The sequence below is a fragment of the Salvelinus fontinalis genome, chromosome 3, assembly GCF_029448725.1.
Source record: "Salvelinus fontinalis isolate EN_2023a chromosome 3, ASM2944872v1, whole genome shotgun sequence".
Lineage (NCBI taxonomy): Eukaryota > Metazoa > Chordata > Actinopteri > Salmoniformes > Salmonidae > Salvelinus > Salvelinus fontinalis.
Genome location: NC_074667.1, coordinates 34,835,114 through 34,857,103, shown reverse-complemented (window position 1 = coordinate 34,857,103; position 21,990 = coordinate 34,835,114). Strand labels below are relative to the sequence as shown.

Sequence of the window (21,990 nt, the reverse complement as noted above, 5' to 3'; positions counted from 1 at the left end):
AATGATAATGTTGTGAGAAATGAGTAGATCTGTGTAGAGATAGAACATTAGGAAGAAAGAAAGGACAGGTTGGGTTGTGTGTGTGTCTGTGACCAACTGCTGGTAGGAAGAGGCATGCGCAAGCCTCTCTGACAGTTAACTGAGTGTAATTTGAGAAGGAGAGTGCATTTAACTCTCACAGGGAAGAGGAACGAAATTAAGGAACATCGAAGTAAAATAAGTTATAATCAAGGATAAAAACACTGATGTGATAAAGTAATAAGCGACCATAGTAGAATACTAAAAAGGTGTTAAAATAAATAACCATAAAGATAATAAAAGAGGATTAAACCAAATAGTGTGTAACAAGACAGAAAGTAGAATCGTCGATAAATTGAAATTGTACTATAAAGTTAAAAACGAATCTAGGTTAGTTAAGATAAATAGTGATAAATAGTGAAATTCAGGACAGATTAAGGATTCACGAACGGTGTAACAAAGGAAGAGGAAAAAAGAGGCCGTCTATCACTCTGTACCCACAGAGACTGCGGTCTAAAAATAGCCTGAAGGACAGAGACCAGAATATGAGAGGTTTGTTTCACTAAAACCGTGAATCGGGAATTAAACAGTAAAATGGGATAAAAGACAATGAAATATTAGGAATATAGAGAAGAGGTAAGATAGTATAGACAAAATAAATTAATAAAGGTAAACGTAAGACGTTAGATAGAGATCTTAAAGGAGCGGGCAGTGGACTGGTGTGACTCAGTTGGTAGAGCATGGTGCTTGCAACGCCAGGGTTGAGGGTTAAATTCCCACGGGGGACCAGGATGAATATGTATGAACTTTCCAATTTGTAAGTCGCTCTGGATAAGAGCATTTGCTAAATGACTTAAATGTAATGTAAATGTAATCATAAAATTGATTAGAATTATAAAAGGAATAAATAATGATATCTGTAAAGGGAAAAACACAGTGATATTTGAAGTATTGTACTAGAATAAGACATTAAGTCATCTGTAGTATTCAGAAATAATGTCTGTACTATATAGAGCGTGGTTTGAGAAGAGAAATTAAGTGATGTGACAAATGCATTTTTAATTGGAAAGGGGATTCGCTCTACCTTGGAAAAATAGTAAATAAAAGGTGTATAATACATGGGAGTATTTAGGAAAAATAAATAAATAATTAGTGGCATGACAACAAAATGACTGTTTCCATAGAATAGGGAGAGAAGGACACTATTACCTGATGAACAGGATAAATAGGACAAGGGAATTAAACAGTCACATGGGACCAAAATGTGAAGCTCGATTTGCAGGCGTTCTGATGTCAACATTCTATCATCAGAAAATACATTGCGATGGGGTTGTGTGTGTGGTTCCTTTAGTCCTCGCAGACGTGCGGGTGATTGGCAGAACTATTGACAAGATCTAAGAACCAATAAGAAAATAGCTCTCTGTTCTGGATATAGGTATATCGGGTATGGGAAAATTAGTGTAATGTGACATTAGAACTTAGTGCGGTAGCAGGAAATGCCGCTATACAAGAGTTTATATCCTTGTCAAAATAACAGACAACTAATTGGTTTGAGGTTAGTGAGAATGGAATTTTTTAATTGGCGGTGTGTAGTCTCTGAGGGAACAATGAGTGTTTCATAGAGATTGCAGTTTATATGTGGTCAAGAAGAAGTATTAGATCACGTTTGACTTGACATCTAGTAAGAGTAACGATGGAATTTTAATTGTTAGACATTCTATACCACAATTCTCTGGAACTGTTAAAGACGCTTTAGAATAAAATCTATGGATAAGTAAAATTATTGGTTTGCTGACTAAAAGGTAACGTTGTGAATATTAACGATATGTACACTTTCTTTTCCAGAAAGAATAAGGGAAAAAAAAAAAAAAAAAAAGGGGTTTTCAATCTTCTCTGGTCAACAATGTCATTGGAGACTAATTAACTGCTTTCCACAGTAATGCAAAGTCAGCCGCTTTAAAAATAAAAATATCTGGATAAGGCTAAAACATGGAGTTCTGGATGAGTGAGTCCAGTTCGTTTGCTATTATTAGCTTATGGTTCACTAGTGAGTACACCATGTACTGGGAATGAATATGCATTAGTAGATATATTGGAAGGGTTTTTTCCAATTCAGTTTCAAATTGGGTATGCAAAAGGATGAACATGTTTTTGAAAAATGTATTGAAGTTGCTCCTAAAGAAAGGGGGAGTGGAAACATATTAATGGTGTCAAAATGCCCTGAATCCTAGGAATTTCCTGTGAAAGACTGATCACCTTTTACTAGAAATTGTTGGAACAGGTGGGATTTACTTATAAAATGTTTAAGACACCAGACTCTATTCAAACTGTATAATTACTTTGAAAATCTATTATGTCTCTGGGAAAATTATGAAGAGTTGTACCCTTAAATTGAATAAGTTATTCGAATAGGTTTATTTTTATTTTAATTTTTGATATAACATGGGTTCATAGGTAAAACTATCAGTTCCTTGGGGTTATGGTCTTTGGGTAAATACACAAATGTGTTTTGTTCATTATGCATATAAAAAGTGTTGAAAGTTATTCCAACGGGTTTATTGGAGTGTGGGTTTGTGAGGGTTTTTGTTGATAAAAACATCATCTGTAATTCATCTGAGAGAACACTGGTGAAATAAGGGAGTTATCATAAGAAGGTGACGTCAGAATGCTTTAAGGCATGGGAGAGAATATCACTACAAGTGGGTGTGGAGCTCAAACCCACCCTAACCGACTGAACAGTGAGGGACAACTGTGTCTGATGACCTGTGAACTGTATCTAAAAAAAGACATGCTGAAATGACATTATATTTGTTGGGAGAATAATGACTTAAAGTTATTGGGGTACTGATTTTTTATTATCAGGCCATTCATGAGAGAAACTGAGACAAAGGGGCTATTGGGAAAATAGATGGTACTGGTAATAAAAGTGTTTAGTATAAATGTTAATTATTAAAGGGATGATCTGTATTGAATAGATAGGGTCAAATTTGAGTTAAAGTAAACACTAAGGACTGTTATCCTGAATATTGGATTGAAAAAAGTATTTAAAAAAGAACTGTTTAGTTATTTGAATATAGAACTGTTTAACGTTAATAGGCCTAGGGAAGCTCTGGAAACTAATCCTGAGACAAGGTGGTTGACAAAACTTACAGAATATTAGATTAAAGTTTTTTTATTTATTTTTTATTTTTTTTTGTTTTATAATGTCATTGGAATTGGAATGATAAAATCTAATGTTTAATTGAATAAAAAGATAGTATGTTGTGCGATGATACCCAAGAATGAAGAAGAAAGAGACCAATAATAACAGGGGCATAGAATGAAACAGATGGACGTTTTCTCCAGGTTTAATTACATTACGAATAGTGTAAATTTATTGCAAATGTGTAATTATTATAAAAAAAAAAATTCTCTTTTTCTCGTTTGGTCAATTTATTTTTGTTTTGAGGAACATAAGGTTGTGTATATGTTCCTGAGGAGGGACTGAAATTGATATAAATGATATATAAATTGACTTAAGGATGTTTTAAGTATGTATCAAACAATGGCTGTTATGGGTTGGGGGACTCATAAATGAAGGTAATGGTAGTGAAGGGGTGTTATTTCTAGAAACTATGTATAATAATAGAGATAATTCACAGAAAAGGAAAGACAGCTGACTGTGTAAAATATAGGGAAAATTCTAAAGTAAATAGAACAATTCACATATCTAAAGATATGGTAAAAAGAATAAGTGGTGGCATTTTGAACACTAGAGCAAAAGTTTAAGAAACTTATTACTTAGTTTTGATAGGATTGGATATTAATCCAACTGGAAGACATTTGACTGATTACATGTTATTGTACAGCAGTTGATGTAGGGAACATCATTTGACTATCATTGAATATTTCTGTGGCAGGAGGCCAGGTATTTGAGGCAGAATGGTTACATAGGGCTGTTATTAAAAATTAAGATTTAGTGATCTTGCTAATGTTGTCAGGAGATAACCCATGTGTAAGTGTGTATGTCCTCAGGAAAAAACAGCCAGAAATGGAAGGGCTTGGGCTGCATTCTGGAGACTGAGTGTACATCAAGATACACCAGGCTGGTGGTATATTTCTTACAACACTGCAGTGGTAAAGTTCTTCATGTCTCTCTTTGGTGGGTGCATAAGTCTCACGAGAAGTAAGGTCCAGCTGAATAATGGGTGAGCTTGAAAACACCATGACAGAGGATGTGGAATCAGAGAGAGAAAGAGAGAGAGACTAGATTCCACTATAGACATACTGGGTTGAGTTTGGAGGCTACTTGTTTTATTTTTAATACATCATGTGAAAGAGAATGGATGATAGGATATTATACTCTAAACAAACATGTTAAAGGGATTGATATGAAAGCATATACAGTGTTGAATTAATTCAAGAAGAGAGAATGTTAATTGTAGGTTATGCACATGATTATCAGTTGAAATGGAGTAGATGGGAAACTAAGTAAAAATGACATGATTTGGGAACACCTCTCAGAACCTGGGGCCGAAAGGGGAAGACTGGGTGGAAGCATGAGGAAGCTTTTTAGGGCTTTTATTTTTGTGGAGTCCAGCAGAAAAGTATCCTGGAGGCATAGAGTCAGGTAAAGAGAGAGTGGGAATTGTCATGGTCTCAGATTTCAGTTTGCATGAATATATTTATGCATAACACATAACATTGTCAATGCTGTTATGTTTTGTCTGTTGTTTTCCAAGTCTTATGTTTAGGAAACCAGAAGGAGAGGGGTTCGCCAGCTTCAGCTGGAATGTCTGTTTGTTGTGTGATGAGTGATGGAAGTAAGAGGATGTATGGTGCAATCATAGAACAGAGGCCATAAGTCTCTAAGTATGAATGCTTCACAGAAAGTAGGCAGAAACCTGAACCAGGATGAGAGGTTCTGCGTCTGATGATCCAAGGGGACCAGAAGGACCTCTCCCAGTGATACCAGGAGATCTAGTCCACGTTGGAGGGATCCGGAGGAAGTGGGATCAACCGAGGAGAGATGGACCCTATGAGGTGGCCAAAGCAACAAGAACGGCCGTCCAAGTGAAAAGAAGCCAGACGTGGTACCATCTGAACCACTGCAGCTGAGTCCCAACAGAGAGAAGGATACAACCACATAGAGATGAGGACACAGAGGATGCTGATTCACCAGGAGGGAGCCTGGAGGGAGCAGGAGCAGCGGAAACGATTGAGACGCCAGGGAGGAGCCAAGAAAACAGTAAATCAAGTGAAAGCCAAAATATGACACGTGCACCGACTAATGCACCCAGAAGAGGAGGAGAGGCCTCACAAGGAACAGAATAAGAACGTTTCTTCCCTAAAATTGAAACTCTTCCAGATGGAAGCTAAGTCCGGCCTGAGGAGGGAGCCTCAGGTGAAGAAAGAGGAGGAAAAGTCCCGCAAGCTGAAGAAAATGGGGATTACCCCACAATTGACTTTTAAACTTTTGAATGGCCTCCTTTACAGACAATTGATGTTAGAACAACAAAAGAATAATGACATTGACATAACAGAAGTAACAGTGAATGCTAGTATAGAAACAACAGACTAATGCACAATCAAGATGTATGGTGGGAGCAGGAAGAGAAGAATGGAATCAGCCGAACAATCCAAAAAGACTGACAAGGTTAGAATCTATGTTCCACCTCAATTTATAACAGAAGCAGGAGAACTGAAGTCTATCTCAATCATAAGGATCAAACCCTTATCGGAGATGGCACTCTGTGGATGGACATATCACCAAACAAAGGGAGAAGTCGTTTGGGACCCGAAAGGATGTGACCTGACATTAATCAAAGAAAAAGACGAGAGGGTGCTCATCATGAATCAGATTGAACCAGTTGAAGGTGAAGAATTAATAGTTGAAATAACAAGAACAACAGTGACTGAAGGGAGTAGCACCACTGTCATTAAGATTGATCCTACCCCTGCACATGAACAGGAAGAACCTGTGACAACAACAAGGGTGGCGGCTGCTGTGACGACCACAGTAGCTACCACTAGATGACATCGACTGCCCTTACCAAGCAGACCACCGTGCCAACAAAGCAACCTGAGACATCAGTCAGAGTTTTTACTGATATTTGAAACTTTCTGATAAACTCTAATGATCTACCTCAAGATAAGAACATTGAAAAAGCAACAGAATTAGATATATCAGAATCAGAAGTACTCAAGGACACCACACGAGAAGAAGTAGTGAAGAAGGAGTGATACGAATGGGCTAAGTATATGGCAAACAGACACAGAATGGACAATTGTATTTTGTGAAGAAAATCACCTTTGTCTGATCTTTTAATAGTCTCTGAACCAGCATCATGTAAAAACTGTGTAAGTTGGAAAAATGACTATTGTACCAATAGAAAGTATTCTATTCCCTTGTGTGACAAAATGTAGGATTGCTCTGGGTAAGCACTAGGGGTAAAACTATGTTGAATGAGACCATGATGGGAGACAATGATTGTGTTGCCTATAATATTAGAACTGAATTAAATGTACCTCAATTAGACAGAGGTACCGTGGTTAAATTAAAATATGAATGTATTTACAGACACCACACCGAAGGAATTGATGTAGGAAACACCACTGTAGAATGTGATACTATTTGGGTGTTAGAGAATGCGGGAGTTCGTAAAAGTAATGATAAAGGGTTGATTATGAATAGAAAAGGGTTGTGTAGTTACATAACTCAGGTTGCACCATCTCTTACTATGTTGAAAATTCAAGAAAGAGGTATTGCTGATAGTTTCTGGATGTGTGGAAAAAACTAACTGTTGAATGTATTGTCTGATGGATGGATTGGTCTTTGTGCCTTAGAGCAATTAAATAGGTTACGATTATTAAATCACCCCATGATGACTATGTAAAACCTAGAGTTAAAAGGGCTTATGAGAAGGATCCTTAGGTATACCTTAATGCAATTGGACTGCTTAGAGGTCTACCTAGGGATTTCAAGGCCAGAGATGAGGTTAAATCAGGATTTGAATCTATATTTTTGTGGATAACACCAAATTAGAATTTAGAGTGGATTAATTTTATTGGCTATAACCAACAGGGATTCATTAACTATACTTAATTGGCTCTTAGTGGAGAAGGGTGGAGTTTGTGTCATGTTTGGGGATGACTGTTGCACCTTTATTCACAATATTGCTATGGCCAAACTCAAAGGATTATGAGCAGAAGTAAAGGCTAATGCTGATGAAAATGTAATGAAAATGTTTAGACTCTCATGTATGAATTTGGTTGGATCTAGCGTTAAGAAAGTGGGAAGCCCAGGCAATTATACCAATAAGTATGGAAAGCCTTGCAATGCGGTTGGAGGACCTCTTGACTGCCCCTTTGGTAACTCTAACTGTCTCTATGAAGTGATTGGGGGTGGGGGAGGGAGGGTCATGCGTGTCATGGTTTCCATGTATATGTTCAATTACCCAGTTCAGATTAATGTTTACTCATACATGTCCACAAAAAGTGTAATTTGCGTCACAATTGCAAGTGGTGTACAAAAATTCATGAGGATGGTCATTATCATCACCTAGAACCTTTTTTCTGTCAAAGTGTCAAAGAGGAGATTCTCTTATATGTAAGGATGAGGACTGTGGTCTTATGTAAAGGGGTTTTAGCATATCTATTTTGCCTAATGCTTTGTGTTCTTTGTAACCTCAGGCAGGGATTCATACTACATGCTCATTGCTTCATCAAAATATAATGGTTGATTATTAGTATTTTTTATTTTAACTAGATCTTTCATTCCTATTTTATGTTATTAATTGGAGATGTTTGGTCTAGTTGGGTTTTCTTTAATGTTTCTGATTGGATCTTTTACTCCTATTTCACATTGGAGATGTTTGGTCTAGTTGGTTTATATGCTTCACTTTGTTTTTATTTTTTGTATTTTCTTGACTATTATAGGTATTCTCATTTACTATCCCAAAGTCTTATTTGTATCATTTATGTGGCTAAATAGCCCCAGAGGGGGGATTGTGGTAGTGTAGTAATAAAATAAGACACATGGATAACATATGGAGACATAGGACAGCTGAACATTAAAGTAATGGACTACATGTTTACATTGATTATGAGACTGTGGTAATGGAAATTTCCTAAGGGACGTTCTGGCTCTTGTATTTTCTCCATTGTGCTGACAGACTGACTAGACATGTCAGTGCCTGGAAACTTGGACACACTAGATTTATAGTCTACCCATTACACTAAACAAAACATACATGTCAGACAGATAGGCGCTTAAAGAAATTGGACACTAGACACATAGTCTGCTGATTCTTTAAAGAGATACACATGTCAGAGAAATATGTGTTTAGGGCACTTAGACCCACTAGAAATATAGTCTGACCAGTCCATTATGTACATACATGTCAGACACACAGGCACATGAAGAATGTTGACACACTAAGATAGAGGGTCCGGCCACCATTATAAACTGATTGAAGGCAGATGGTGGTGAATGACTTCATAGGGGACGGACAATACTATGTGGGTATAAATATAAAGGACTGGACTTCTGAGAGGGGTGGGTTCGGTGGGACATTCGAGATGGTTATACTATTGTAAATAAAAGCATGTTTTGATTTCACAAGTTCTGATAAAGCGTTATATTTCTGAGATGATTTTCCACGACAAGTGCAATAGAAATTGCATCATCTGTGGATCTGTTGGGGCGGTATGCAAATTGGAGTGGGTCTCAGGTTTCTGGGATAAAGGTGTTGATGTGAGCCATGACCAGCCTTTCAAAGCACTTCATGGCTACAGACGTGAGTGCTAAGGGTTGGTAGTCATTTCGGCAGGTTACCTTAGTGTTCTTGGGCAAAGGGACTATGGTGGTGTGCTTGAAACATGTTGGTATTACAGACTCAGACAGGGAGAGGTTGAAAATGTCAGTGAAGACACTTGTCAGTTGGTCAGCGCATGCTCGGAGTACACGTCCTGGTAATCCATCTGGCCCTGAGACCTTGTGAATGTTGACCTGTTTAAAGGTCTTGATCTCTGCAGCCGATGTAAGTGTGATTATACGGTCGTCCGGAACAGCTGATACTCTCAATCATGTTTCAGTGTTACTTGCCTCAAAGCGATCATAGAAGTAATTTAGCTCGTCTGGTAGGCTCGTGTCACTGGGCAGCTCTCGGCTGTGCTTCCCTTTGTAGTCTGTAACAGTTTGCAAGCCCTGCCACGTCCGACGAGCGTCAGAGCCGGTGTAGTACAATTTGATCTTAGTCCTGTATTGACGCTTTGACTATTTGATGGTTCATCGGAGCGCATAGCGAGATTTCTTATAAGCACCCGGGTTAGAGTCCCGCACCTTGAAAGCGGCAGCTCTACCCTTTAGCTCAGTGCGAATGATCCCTGTAATCCATGGCTTCTGGTTGGGGTATGTACGTACAGTCACTGTGGGGACGACGTCACAGATATGCTTTTGATGAAGCCAGTGACTGATGTGGTGTACTCCTCAATGCCATCGGAGGAATCCCGGAACATTTCCATTATGTACTAGCAAAACAGTCCTGTAGCTTAGCATCTGCTTCATCTGACCACTTTTTTATTGACCGAGTCACTGCTGCTTCATGCTTTAATTTTTACTTGTAAGCAGGAATTGGGAGGATATAATTATGGTCAGATTTGCCAAATGGAGGGCGAGGGAGAGATTTGTACGTGTCTCTGTGTGTTGAGTAATGGTGGTCTAGAGTTTTTTTCCCCTCTGGTTGCACATTTAACATGCTGATAGAAATGAGGTAAAACGGATTTAAGTTTCCCTGCATTAAATTCCCCGGCCACTAGCAGTGCCACCTCTGGATGAGTGTTTTCCTGTTTGTTTATGCCAGCATCGGTCTGTGGTGGTATGTAAGACAGGTACGAAAAATACAGATGAAAACTCTCTAGGTACATAGTGTAGTCTACAGCTTATCATGAGATACTCTACCTCAAGACTTCCTTAGATATCGTTCACCAGCTATTGTTTACAAATATACAAAGACCGCCACCCCTTGTCTTACCAGAGGCTGCTGTTCTATTCTGCCGATAGAGTGTATAACCCGCCAGCTGTATGTTATTCCTGTCGTCGTTTAGCCACGACTCTGTGAAACATAAGATATTACAGTTTTTAATGTCCCGTTGGTAGGATATACGTGCTTTTAGTTTGTCTCATTTATTTTCCAGCGATTGGCTAATAGTACGGATGGCAAAGGCAGATTAGCCACTCGTCGCTTGAACATCACAAGGCACCCCAATCTCCTTCCACGAAATCTCTGTCTCCTTCTCCTGTGAATGACGGGGATGAGGGCCTGTTCGGGTGTCTGGAGTAAATCTCTCTCGTCCGACTCATTAAAGAAAAATTATTTGTTCAATTCAAGGTGTGTAATCGCTGTTCTGATGTCCAGAAGCTCTTTTCGGTCATAGGAGACGGTAGCAGCAACATTATGTACAAAATAAGTTACAAACAATGCGAAAAAAACAAACAAAATAGCATGGTTGGTTAAGAGCCAATAAAACGGCAGCCATCCTCTCTGGCGCCATTATTCTCATCTCAATGCATCCTCTTGCACTGAGATGCAGTGCCTTAGACCACCGCGCCACTCGGGAGCCCTTATCTCACTAGCGCAGGTCAGGAACAAAGAAGAGAAAGAGACAATGAATCTAAGACCCTTTTATAAGAGTTGTATGGATTCAACATCTGAGTTGTTGACTAATAGCATTGCTGTTGAGTTAACGCCCAATCAGATATCAGACATACAGGATGTAAAGACAACTGAACCTCTGTTACCCAGAGGTGTGACAAAACGGGGGTTGGAGAGATAATGCAGCATTCCTAAGACAACACAAAGGAAATCCTTGCAAACAGTGTAAAGAGTCACTTTGGGGCTGCCCTGCAATATTGCTCTGTTCAAAAGTAGTGCAGTATGTAGGGCATAGGGTACCAATTGGGACACTTCATGCTGCTGTTGACATGCAGAGCACAGCACAGCTCATCAAGTCAACACAAATCATGAAACTGTCCTCAGGTTTGTTGTAGGGGACAACGTTACAATGTGAGAGAAGCTCAGTATATGTTTTATGGAATGTACTCTTGTAATTAATACATGTTGATGTTGACTGTTCTGCATCGTAGCTGCACTCTAGGGAATCAAATACAGCCCCCCCCCCCCCCCCGCCCCCGAAGGGACTGACTATATTTCTGCCTCAAGGACCCCCTACTACCTGTTCAATAATGGCCCAATCCTGACCCTAGTTAAGCTCCCTCAAATGGAACATAATTCCCTTTTTATGCACTTTTCTCTATATGCGTATTCCCGAACTTGAACTTAAGTATGAGAATTGTGTGCTATTCACCTGTTATTAGTTTTGGGTAGAGCTCAAATAAATGAAGGTGTCGCAGAGGTGTCTACAGATACCCGTATTCTGACATTGACTTAATTCCCTTATAATTTCACCACCTTTACACGCCAGGATACCATGAATAAGGTCTAGCGAACCTACCAGTTCCAAAAAGAAAAAGCATCTACTTTATTTTTTCTGAAATAACACCATTCTCTGTAATTTACAACTCTATAAGAGTGATTGATAAGAGCTAGGTAAATGAGTAATCAATTTGGATAAGGGAATTGTAAATATAAATTACACTTGTTTTGGATATATTTGACCTTATAATCAACAAATGTGAGACAAATGTGAAACCAGTCATATGGCAGCAAACTGAAGCATATCAACATATCAACTTTCCCACAGTAATGTTTATGAAATGCTGTGCCATTATGCAGAATTTAAATTGTACTGCCTTTTAACTTGCAGGGATGGGCACTCTCAAATGTCCCAAACTATCAGAACTCAGGATAAGACCCAGATGCAGACAGCTAGAGGCACATATGTTTCTTGACCCAAACAGGGGGCAGGCAAGAGACAGATCAAAGGCAGGCAGAGGTGTGTAATCCAGGGCAGAGTCAATAAGGTACCGAACAGCAGGCAGGCTCAGGGTCAGGACAGGCAGAGGTTCGTAAACAGGTCAGAGTCAGACAGGTACAGAACGGCAGACAGGCTCGGGGTCAAGGCAGGCAGAGTGGTCAGAACCGGGGAAACTAGGAAACAGAACTTGAGAAAGCAGGGAGATGGGAAAACACGCTGGTAAGACCTGACAAGACAAACTGGCAAAAGACAAACAGAGAACACAGGTATAAATACACTGGGGATAATGAGGAAGATGGGCGACACCTGGAGGGGGGTGGAGACAAGCACAAAGACAGGTGAAACAGATCAGGGTGTGACATAAACTTTCTTTGTCTCCTATTTCTATCATTTTGTTTATCTTCATGTGCTTCTTCTGAAAACACTGTCAAAGCCATGTGGTTGTTGCTGACGATCATTAGTAACAGTTGACAATATAAACAAAAGACATGTAGCCTAATTAAATCATTTTTTTATTTATTTCACCTTTATTTAACCAGGTAGGCCCATTGAGAACAAGTTCTCATTTACAACTGCGACCTGGCCAAGATAAAGCAAAGCAGTGCGACAAAAACAACAACACAGAGTTACACATGGGATAAACAAACATACAGTCAATAACACAATAGAAAAAAGTGTATATACAGTGTGTGCAAATGGCGTGAGGAGGTAAGGCAATAAATAGGCCATAGTAGTGAAGTAATTACAATTTAGCAAATTAACACTGGAGTGATAGATGTGCAGATGATGTGCAAGTAGAAATACTGGTGTGCAAAAGAGCAAAAAAGTAAATAAAAACAATATGTGGATGAGGTAGGTAGATTGGATGGGCCATTTACAGGTGGGCTGTGTACAGCTGCAGCGATCGGTAAGCTGCTCAGATAGCTGATGCTTAAAGTTAGTGAGGGAGATATAAGTCTTCAACTTCAGCGATTTTTGTAATTCGTTCCAGTCATTGGCAGCAGAGAACTGGAAGGAAAGGCAGCCAAAGGAGGTGTTGGCTTTGGGGATGACCAGCGAAATATACCTTCTGGAGCGCGTGCTACGGGTGGGTGTTGCTATGGTGACCAGTGAGCTGAGATAAGGCGGGGCTTTACCTAGCAAAGACTTATAGATGACCTGGAGCCAGTTGGTCTGGCGACGAATATGTAGCGAGGGCCAGCCGATGAGAGCATACAGGGCACAGTGGTGGGTGCTATATGGGGCTTTGGTGACAAAATGGATGGTACTGTGATAGACTGCATCCAGTTTGCTGAGTAGAGTGTTGGAGTCTATTTTGTAAATGACATCGCCGAAGTCGAGGATCGGTAGAATAGTCAGTTTTACGAGGGTATGTTTGGCAGCGTGAGTGAAGGAGGCTTTGTTGCGAAATAGGAAGCCGATTCTAGATATAATTTTGGATTGGAGATGTTTAATATGAGTCTGGAAGTAGCTGCGGGAGGTGCGGAGCTGTTGGCCGGGGTTGGGGTAGCCAGGAGGAAAGCATAGCCAACCGTAGAGAAATGCTTATTGAAATTTATCGGTGGTGACAGTGTTTCATAGCCTCAGTGCAGTGGGCAGCTGGGAGGAGGTGCTCTTATTCTCCATGGACTTTACAGTGTCCCAAAACTTTTTGGAGTTAGAGCTACAGGATGCAAATTTCTGTTTGAAAAAGCTAGCCTTTGCTTTCCTACCTGACTGCGTGTATTGGTTCCTGACTTCCCTGAAGAGTTGCATATCGCGGGGACTATTTGATGCTAGTGCAGTCCGCCACAGGATGTTTTAGTGCTGGTCAAGGGCAGTCAGGTCTGGAGTTGACCATGGGCTATATCTGTTCTTAGTTCAAATTTTTTTGAAAGGGGCATGCTTATTTAAGATGGTGAGGAAAGCACTTTTAAAGAATGACCAGGCATCCTCTACTGACGGGATGAGGTCTATATCCTTCCAGGATACCCGGGCCAGGTCGATTAGAAAGGCTTGCTCGCAGAAGTGTTTTAGGGAACGTTTGGCAGTGATGAGGGGTGATCGTTTGACCGCTGATCCATAGCGGATGCAAGCAATGAGGCAGTGATCGCTGAGATCCTGATTGAAAACAGCAGAGGTGTATTTGGAGGGCGAGTTAGTTAGGATGATATCTATGAGGGTGCCCATGTTTACGGATTTAGGGTTGTACCTGGTGGGTTCCTTAATAATTTGTGTGAGATTGAGGGCATCCATTATGGAGCGGAGCGCAGATCAAGCCATAACAGTTTCACCAGATGCATGGCACAATACTTGGCTGTGTCATCACACAGTTTAATGGTTAGTGCAGGCAGTAGACAAGGATATAGCCTACTATTGTACACTATTCTCCCTATTATAATCCTATGTACACTAATCTTCCAACATTACAATGGAAGAATGTGGCAATCAGAATGAATCAAACCACCATTTTCTTTCATGCGTAAAGGCGTAAAGGCTCTCCAAAACTGTTTTTTTTATTCATAAATACTTTCCTAGCCCTAAATAATCTACAAGATCAGAGTATTTTAAAATCTACCAATTGCTGCTAAAACAAAGACAGATATGCAGATATTTAGATGGCTTTCTTTCATTTATCCCTTGTATTCTGAAGCAGTTCTCTCGATATAGTCTTCTGAGTCTGTCGACAGAATTCGAACTGAAACGTACACTGTATTTATAGGGTTGGCTATATTAAGATAAATATACTGAAAACCCTATTGAATGAAAACTCCACGAGAAAATCTGTCGGCCTGCAAGTGGGAGGGTTTTCAGCGGTTCCCCCTCCTGCAAAGGCTGTTACACACCTTCATAAGGTAAGTTTGAATACCAACTACTGAGAAGTGCGTAGGAAAGGCGTACGTAAGAAAGGTGTAATTTCCTAAATTGGAATTATTAGAACAGTTTCCAATCCCTAACATAACCATCCGAGGCATTGATGAAAGGTTGCTCATTGAATTAAGAAATCTATTAACAAAATACACATATGTATGTCACATACAGTACATGTACAATACATGTATATTTTACATAAATCCAATGGCCTTTATACTACATTACACTTTGCAGTTTATTCGTTTAGCAGACACTCTCTTTACTTTAGGAGAATCAGGACGGTTTCCGGATTAAACATAATTCTCACTGGAAAGTCTCAATCCAAAGTGTTTTTTTTTTGTCCACGACTAGGCTTAATCTGGGTCTGGGAAACCAGTCCTTCATGTTTCAACAACAACTCTGTCTTCTGTCTATTTGCCAGTCTCACCACTGCATGGCTTCTACTCTAACTCCCCTCTGTAGATGATGAGGTGGCCTTTCGCACCAGGGAAGGGCACATCCTAAAACACAGCCTGAGTGAGAACCTCACCATCTCTCTGCTGGGCGGCAGCATCCTAGTGAGTACAGACGGAACAAACAAAACTCTGCTCCAAGGTGGTTGATTGACAGACTGATGGAGCTTCAGCATACATATCCATACCCCCAGTCTCCCACAGGTGTCAACTTGTATTTGAGAAATAATCACTCCTCCCACTGCAGTTTTTATTTGCATTTTGATATATTTGTTTCTGTTTTACAAGAATCTGAATGACACAAAGTTTCAAGTGTCACCAGACCAGAAGTATATTCTGCTGGCCTACAACTTGCATCTGGTAGGTAATGTTTAACAGTCAGTGTATCTATTGAGGAATATTTCAAGATAAAACTGGCAACTTACTGCTGATTTGTATCCGTAACTCCACCCCCGTTTAAATAGACTGATTTAATTCTGCTCTAAGCAACATCTTTCATCTTTTAACAGGATATTTTAATTAAGATGGAACTAAGCTAAGATTATCGAGAGAAAACAAACAAATCAGAACACTGTTATGCTCCCAAAGGGCTTGTTTTATCCAATTCAGAATCTGGCACAGTTTCTCTTTTGGGATGGGCATTTATTGTTCTTAAAGACTTGGAAATGCCTCAATGCAAAGCATATAAAATATGTTGCAGCACCAGCAGCTGTGTAACTGAGTTATCATTATATCCATGGTAACTATTATTGGAAAATATTTGGACTGTGTCGTCATTTTAGGCAAGTTCTTTACTGTTGATTTGATTATATTCCTCTCCTCTGCCCTTGATAGGTGTTCTCAAAATCATTTTCAGCTTCCTATGTCATTTACAGTGTGGGGACAGGGTAAGTATTATTGATAGCATGATAATGTATTCCTATATTGTGGAATCAATCCAAACCAACACATCCAAATGAAATATGATGCATAACAGGTCATCTGGTAATTGAACAGTTTACTTCAGCCAATACCATGAATTAAAAAAAAACTTGTTGTGTATCCATGTGTTTGTGTGTATATTCTCATGCATTTCTGTGTTTGTTTCTCGCAGGGATTTTCTTGAGCTAAACCCACACAGAGTGAAGCCATCTGCGCTTCAATATGCCGCATGGGGTCCCCATGGAAATCATTTGGTGAGGCCCTAAGGCAGAAGTGCACAACATGCAGCCCACAGCCCAAATACGTCCCGAGAGATGCTCTTTTTTGGCCCATCATGTTCACACACTGTATGTTAATTTGTGTGTGTTATATTTACATTGAGTTACATAGGCACTCTGTTATTTTGGCAGATCTACATCTTTCAGAATAACCTCTACTACCAGCCCGGTGTGTACAGTGATCCTGCACGTCTCAGCACTACAGGCAGTGGGTCTGTTATCAACGGGCTGTCAGACTGGACATATGAGGGTGAGAAAGACGCTGCCTTTGTAGTGTAAAATCATACTTACTTACTTAGTCCTCTTCTTCCCGGGTAGGACATAAGGCTGCAACAATCTTCTGCCACTGGAGTCTGTCTTTGGCCACAGCTTGCGCCCTGTCCCATGAGAGACCCAGCTCATCCAGCTCAGCCGCCACTGATCGTCGCCATGTAGTTTTTAGCATGCCTCGTTTGTGCTTTTCTGTTAGTGTCCACCTGACAGAACAACACCATCGACATCACATATATATTTTGTCATATACTATACTTTACCTCATAAATGATAATAGATCTATAATATGTAATGTATATGAATGTAATGTACTTGAATGTGCCTGACATCACAAATGAAGTTCCCATGTAGAAACATTCTTATCAATCTATATTAAGAATTTGTGAGCTTGAGTCTGTATACTATATACAGTAGATGGGCCCATTTACACCTGCTACTGCATGTTGACTGTCATGTCATGTGTTTCCAGAAGAGATCCTCCAGACGTACCCTGCCTACTGGTGGTCTGGAGATGGGGTACGACTGGCGTACCTGTCCATCAACAACACACACACACCCTATGTGGAGATCCCTCGTTTCACTGGAGGGCCATACCCCACAGGAGTCTACTATCCATACCCTAAGGTGAAATGTATAATAACAATAATAATAATAATGTCAATAAAGACTAATTTTATACACCTTAACTTAGATAAATTCCAAGGTCATCTCCTCTGCCATAAACCCTCTTGGCAGAGCCTACAATAAGATGAATTGAGGTCAATACAGAATGTCTTTGAACAATGTTATCTATGCAGAATGTGTTGATGTGCATCCTTCCCTTCCAGGCAGGAGATAATATCCCGGCAGTTACTCTTTACGTGGTGAACGTCTTCAGCCCTGCTCACACTCTGAGGATGACTGCTCCAGTCTCACTCAAAAACAGGTACTGTAGGTACTCATTTAAATCAGTGTATTTATTCTCTCCATATGTAAATAGTTTTTTTTAGACCTAAACCTCGGTGTTTCTCCCTTGTCTTTCTGTCTGCCTGCCTGTGTCCAGAGGCCATTACATCTCCATGGTGAAATGGACCAGTGGGACCAGGCTGGCTGTGCGTTGGTTGAACCGGGTCCAGAACCAGTCTGTTCTCTCTGTGTGCGAGGCCACTACTGGAGTCTGCTCACAGGTGATACACTGATCAGTTGTCAGTTGTAAAGGGAGTAGATACATCATTTCTAGCAGCTGGATGTGATCCGTGTGATTCATGTGGATGCTTATTGGTTGTCAATGATATGTATGAGTATGAGTGTAATGCCTTTTTTCTGTTGCAACCCTCACAGAAACGCAAAATGACCATGGATGTCTGGCTAGGGCAACCACAGGTAAATTCTGCCTACTAATCACTTTAACCAAGATCAACCAAAAGGCTGAATCTATTCACAGAAAATGTATAAGAAATGGGAAAACTTGCTGTGTTTCATTACAGTTTTTAAGACCGTCATTATATGTAGCGAACTTTAGTCTGTATTAAAGCATTTAGAGCCCCGAGGGGAGGAATTGCCTATTCTAATCATTAAGTGATTCGATTCAATTAAATTAACGTGGTTGCATGAAGACAAGATAAATTAAGACAAGAGGAAGACATGAATACAAGATAAATGGATTTCAGTGGGACTTGGAGGGAGAGAAATGGAATACTAAAATGAGTAGTGTTATTAAGTAATGGGAATGAGTCGAGATGATTTGGGCCCACGGTTTCTCTTCTGACCACGTGGCCTTTGGGTCTGGTCAGGTCACATTGACAGGAAAACCTCTAGGCCCTAGATCAAGGATGGGCAACTCCCGTCCTCGGGGGCCTGATTAGTGTCACACTTTTGCCCGAGCCCCAGCTAACACACCTGACTCCAATAATCAACTAATCATGATCTTCAGTTTCGAATGCAATTAGTTGAATCCGCTGTGTTTGCTCAGGATGGGGGAAAAGTGTGACACCACTCTGATCCCCGAGGACTGGAGTTGTCCATCTCTGCCCTAGACACTGTATGATGACTAACAACTGTGGAAATTACTTTTCTGGCCAACAGGAGGCACCCCTCTTCTCTAGAGACGGCTCCGTGTTCTATGTCACTCTGCCTGTCGCACAAGGGGGTCACGGAGATTATCGACACATAGCTGTCCTCCCTACTCAGGTCAGAGTTGCGTTTCAGCCTTATCTACCTTGCTTTATCTTATTTGGCCCAAGTTAGTCTATTTTGAATGGCTAGGGTTTTCTCCTCACTATCCAATGACCCCTTCATCTACCTTTAACTCCCTCGCTCCCTCCCTCTTACACGGTCTCTATCTCTGTGTCTTTGGCTTGTCTCTCTCTCTAACTCAGCTTCTCTCTCCCTGCAGCCTTTGACTACCCCCATGTCTCCACGATTCCTGACATCAGGGCACTGGGACGTGATGTCGCTCTGTGGCCTGGATGAAGATGCAGAGAAACTGTATGAGGAGTAAAGAGATTTGCTTATCCCTAGCATTTGCTGGTGTGACTGCAGCTGGCATTAATGTAACCACAGCACATCAGCCTGATATGGTTTCTGTCTGTTTGCAGATACTTCATCAGCACAGAGGCATCCAAACACAGCAGACACCTTTACAGGTAAATATGCACAAGGCCCTATAATTATACCATAATCCATAAATAGATCAATATGTTTTTCCTGACCACGTGACCTGACCAGCAAAAACTCTAAGCACTAGCCCAGACTTTATCCTGGTAAAGTCCCTTGGTCGGGAGTAACTCAGGTCCATAAGAAATGTTTACATCGTTCAGTCTGAATGTTTTCTATTCACTGTTCCTCTTTCTCAGTGTGAACCTCTGGGTTTTTTCTCAGAGACACTGTCTTACCTGCACACTCTCAGAGACCTGCCGCTTCTACAAGCCACAGTTCAACCCCAGCCTCACTCGCGTTATCCTCCACTGCTTGGGTGAATCTCTCACTCTCCATTCATCTATCTCTTTCTCTCTTTCTTTCCTTTTTTCTGTTCTTCATCTTGATGTCTCTTTGTTGTAGGCCCTGGCATCCCCAGAGTGACTGTCCACAGCACCAGAGAACATTTCAGTGAGTTCTACATAAGTTGTTTTTCATGTTTTAATATGTCTACTAAGTTTCATAATTGAGCTACAGTATATACAGTATACATGCTTCCTGTATGTATGGCTCCACATTCCATCTTTACTCATTTTCTCTAAACAAATGGGATGGGAAAGGCTAAGGGGAGTATTTGTGTTTGTGGCCGTTTTCAAGCTGATTACATTAAACACTGTTTGACTATAGCCGTCGTCCTGTCCTTAACTCACAACTTGAATTAGCTATTTGACAATATATTGTCTGAGCAGAGGTTGATATTGAGCACAATCGAATATGTGTCGATGTCTTACAATGTCGGCAGCTGTAGCCCTAAAACACTTGAATGATTGTTAGTTCAGCCAGATGTTTTCTGTTCAGTATTTAGTCACTGGTGAGGATGCGCCCCAAACAGCACACTATTCCCTACATAGTGCATTGCACTCCTTTTGACCAAAGTCCTATGGGCCCTGGTCAAAAGTAGTCCACTGTAAGGGGAATAGGGTGCCATTTGGGATGTAAACTGAGTGTTTTCTTAGGGTACAAGGTCCTGGAAGACAACAAGCCTCTGTCTGAGGCCCTGGAGGGAAAACGGCTCCCCATCACACACTACAGCACCATTACAGCTGACCACTACGGTACAGTAAACACTGAGGAAACCACTCTTTTTCTTAGAGAACTTATTATGACTTAACATGAATTGAGAGCAACTGTGGTATCCATGTTGCAGATATCCATCTAAAGCTGGGTCTACCACAGGGGTATGAAGAAGGCCTGCATCCTCTCCTCATCATCGTGTAAGACCTGCAAAAAGAAGAAAGCATGAAAATGTGAAACACAAATGCAAACTTTAACGGTTTTGCACTGAGATAAAAAATGGGCATCGAAACAAAGACCTTGCAAGCTAACATTTCATAACGATAAGATCAATATTTTTGACACGGGTGTCCTCCAAATATGAATAATTATTAACACAAAAGCTCCATAACCTCCTACATTTTTTATTTAACCTTTATTTAACTAGGCAAGTCAGTTAAGAACAAATTGTTATTTACAATGGCGGCCTACACCGGCCAAACCCGGATGACGCTGGGCCGATTGTGCGCCGCCCTATGGGACTCCCAATCACCGGTTGTGATACAGCCTGGAATCGAACCAGGGCCTGTAGTGACGCCTCTAGCACTGAGATGCAGTGACTTAGACCGCTGCGCCACTCAGTGTATTCACTTCTCCTCCACCTAACTTTGTTGACTTCCTGATCCCATTTCCTTTCTTCTCATCTCTGTCTGTGTGTCTCAGGGATGGAGCCCCTGACACTCAGGCAGTCACAGACCGTTTCTCTCTGGGCTGGCCCCAGGTCCTCTTCAGTATCCACGGTGTAGCTCTGGCCTGGGTGGACGGTAAAAGTGGGGCGGCACACGGCCTGAGGTCACCTAACCTTGACCCCAGGAAACTCAGCTCCCAGAGAGTCAAAGACCTGCTGAGCGTAGTAGAGTGAGTAATCAATGATGAGTACAGCGTAGATTTCAGCAGCATCTAAATAATTTCTTAGTCATACTGTATTTAAGCAATGAGTCATTCCATGTCATCCAAAACTGTTTCAAAGCAACTTTTCTGCAATTCTACACATTTTATCATTGGGGCTGAGAGAAAAAATTGCAGTTTTAAAACAAATTTCAGGTTTTCTACACATTTTGGAATGGAATTGAGTGAAAATGTGCAGTTTAACAGCTAATTTCCTGCAATTCTACACATTTTTCCATGGCTAATGCCGTGTTATTATGCTAACTGAGTGATTCAAACATTATAACAAAATCAATGGGGGCATGACATTTTTTTAACTTTAGATTCTCCCTAACTGTCTAGTTTTTATTTTGGTGATTGTTCATTTTCAAAGACGATCTTATGAAAAATTATATAGCTCATTATCTTTTCTACATACTTTATATCTGGTTTAAGTTTACACTGAAGACATTTTACTATCCTGAAATTATTATACTTAAAAAAATATATAATCTGAGATTGTGGGTGTCGAAATCGTCTTTCTTGTGCTTTTTGAGGTGGAAAGACCCCAATGCATTCTTTGCTACAGGTGGTTGTTGGAGTTGCCGTACATTGACAACAGAAGAATTGCGCTGTATGGAAAGGTATAGGGTCTATTTCCAACTATATTGCTGCATTGATTC

General features: G+C 40.5%; 1 protein-coding gene across 1 annotated transcript in view; it reads left to right on the top strand.

Annotated features, from left to right (window-relative positions):
* Positions 1-21,990, top strand: part of LOC129851537 (inactive dipeptidyl peptidase 10-like) — a 31,642-nt gene that overhangs the window by 8,087 nt on the left and 1,565 nt on the right. The window contains exons 4-21 of the mRNA XM_055918161.1: positions 15,241-15,344; positions 15,528-15,599; positions 16,074-16,126; positions 16,333-16,414; positions 16,571-16,688; positions 17,181-17,335; positions 17,539-17,636; positions 17,754-17,877; positions 18,032-18,073; positions 18,776-18,880; positions 19,086-19,186; positions 19,288-19,335; positions 19,546-19,664; positions 19,751-19,798; positions 20,344-20,442; positions 20,535-20,601; positions 21,104-21,298; positions 21,897-21,951. Coding sequence (XP_055774136.1) covers positions 15,241-15,344; positions 15,528-15,599; positions 16,074-16,126; positions 16,333-16,414; positions 16,571-16,688; positions 17,181-17,335; positions 17,539-17,636; positions 17,754-17,877; positions 18,032-18,073; positions 18,776-18,880; positions 19,086-19,186; positions 19,288-19,335; positions 19,546-19,664; positions 19,751-19,798; positions 20,344-20,442; positions 20,535-20,601; positions 21,104-21,298; positions 21,897-21,951 — 1,685 coding nt within the window. The remainder of the gene's footprint in view (positions 1-15,240; positions 15,345-15,527; positions 15,600-16,073; positions 16,127-16,332; positions 16,415-16,570; positions 16,689-17,180; positions 17,336-17,538; positions 17,637-17,753; positions 17,878-18,031; positions 18,074-18,775; positions 18,881-19,085; positions 19,187-19,287; positions 19,336-19,545; positions 19,665-19,750; positions 19,799-20,343; positions 20,443-20,534; positions 20,602-21,103; positions 21,299-21,896; positions 21,952-21,990) is intronic.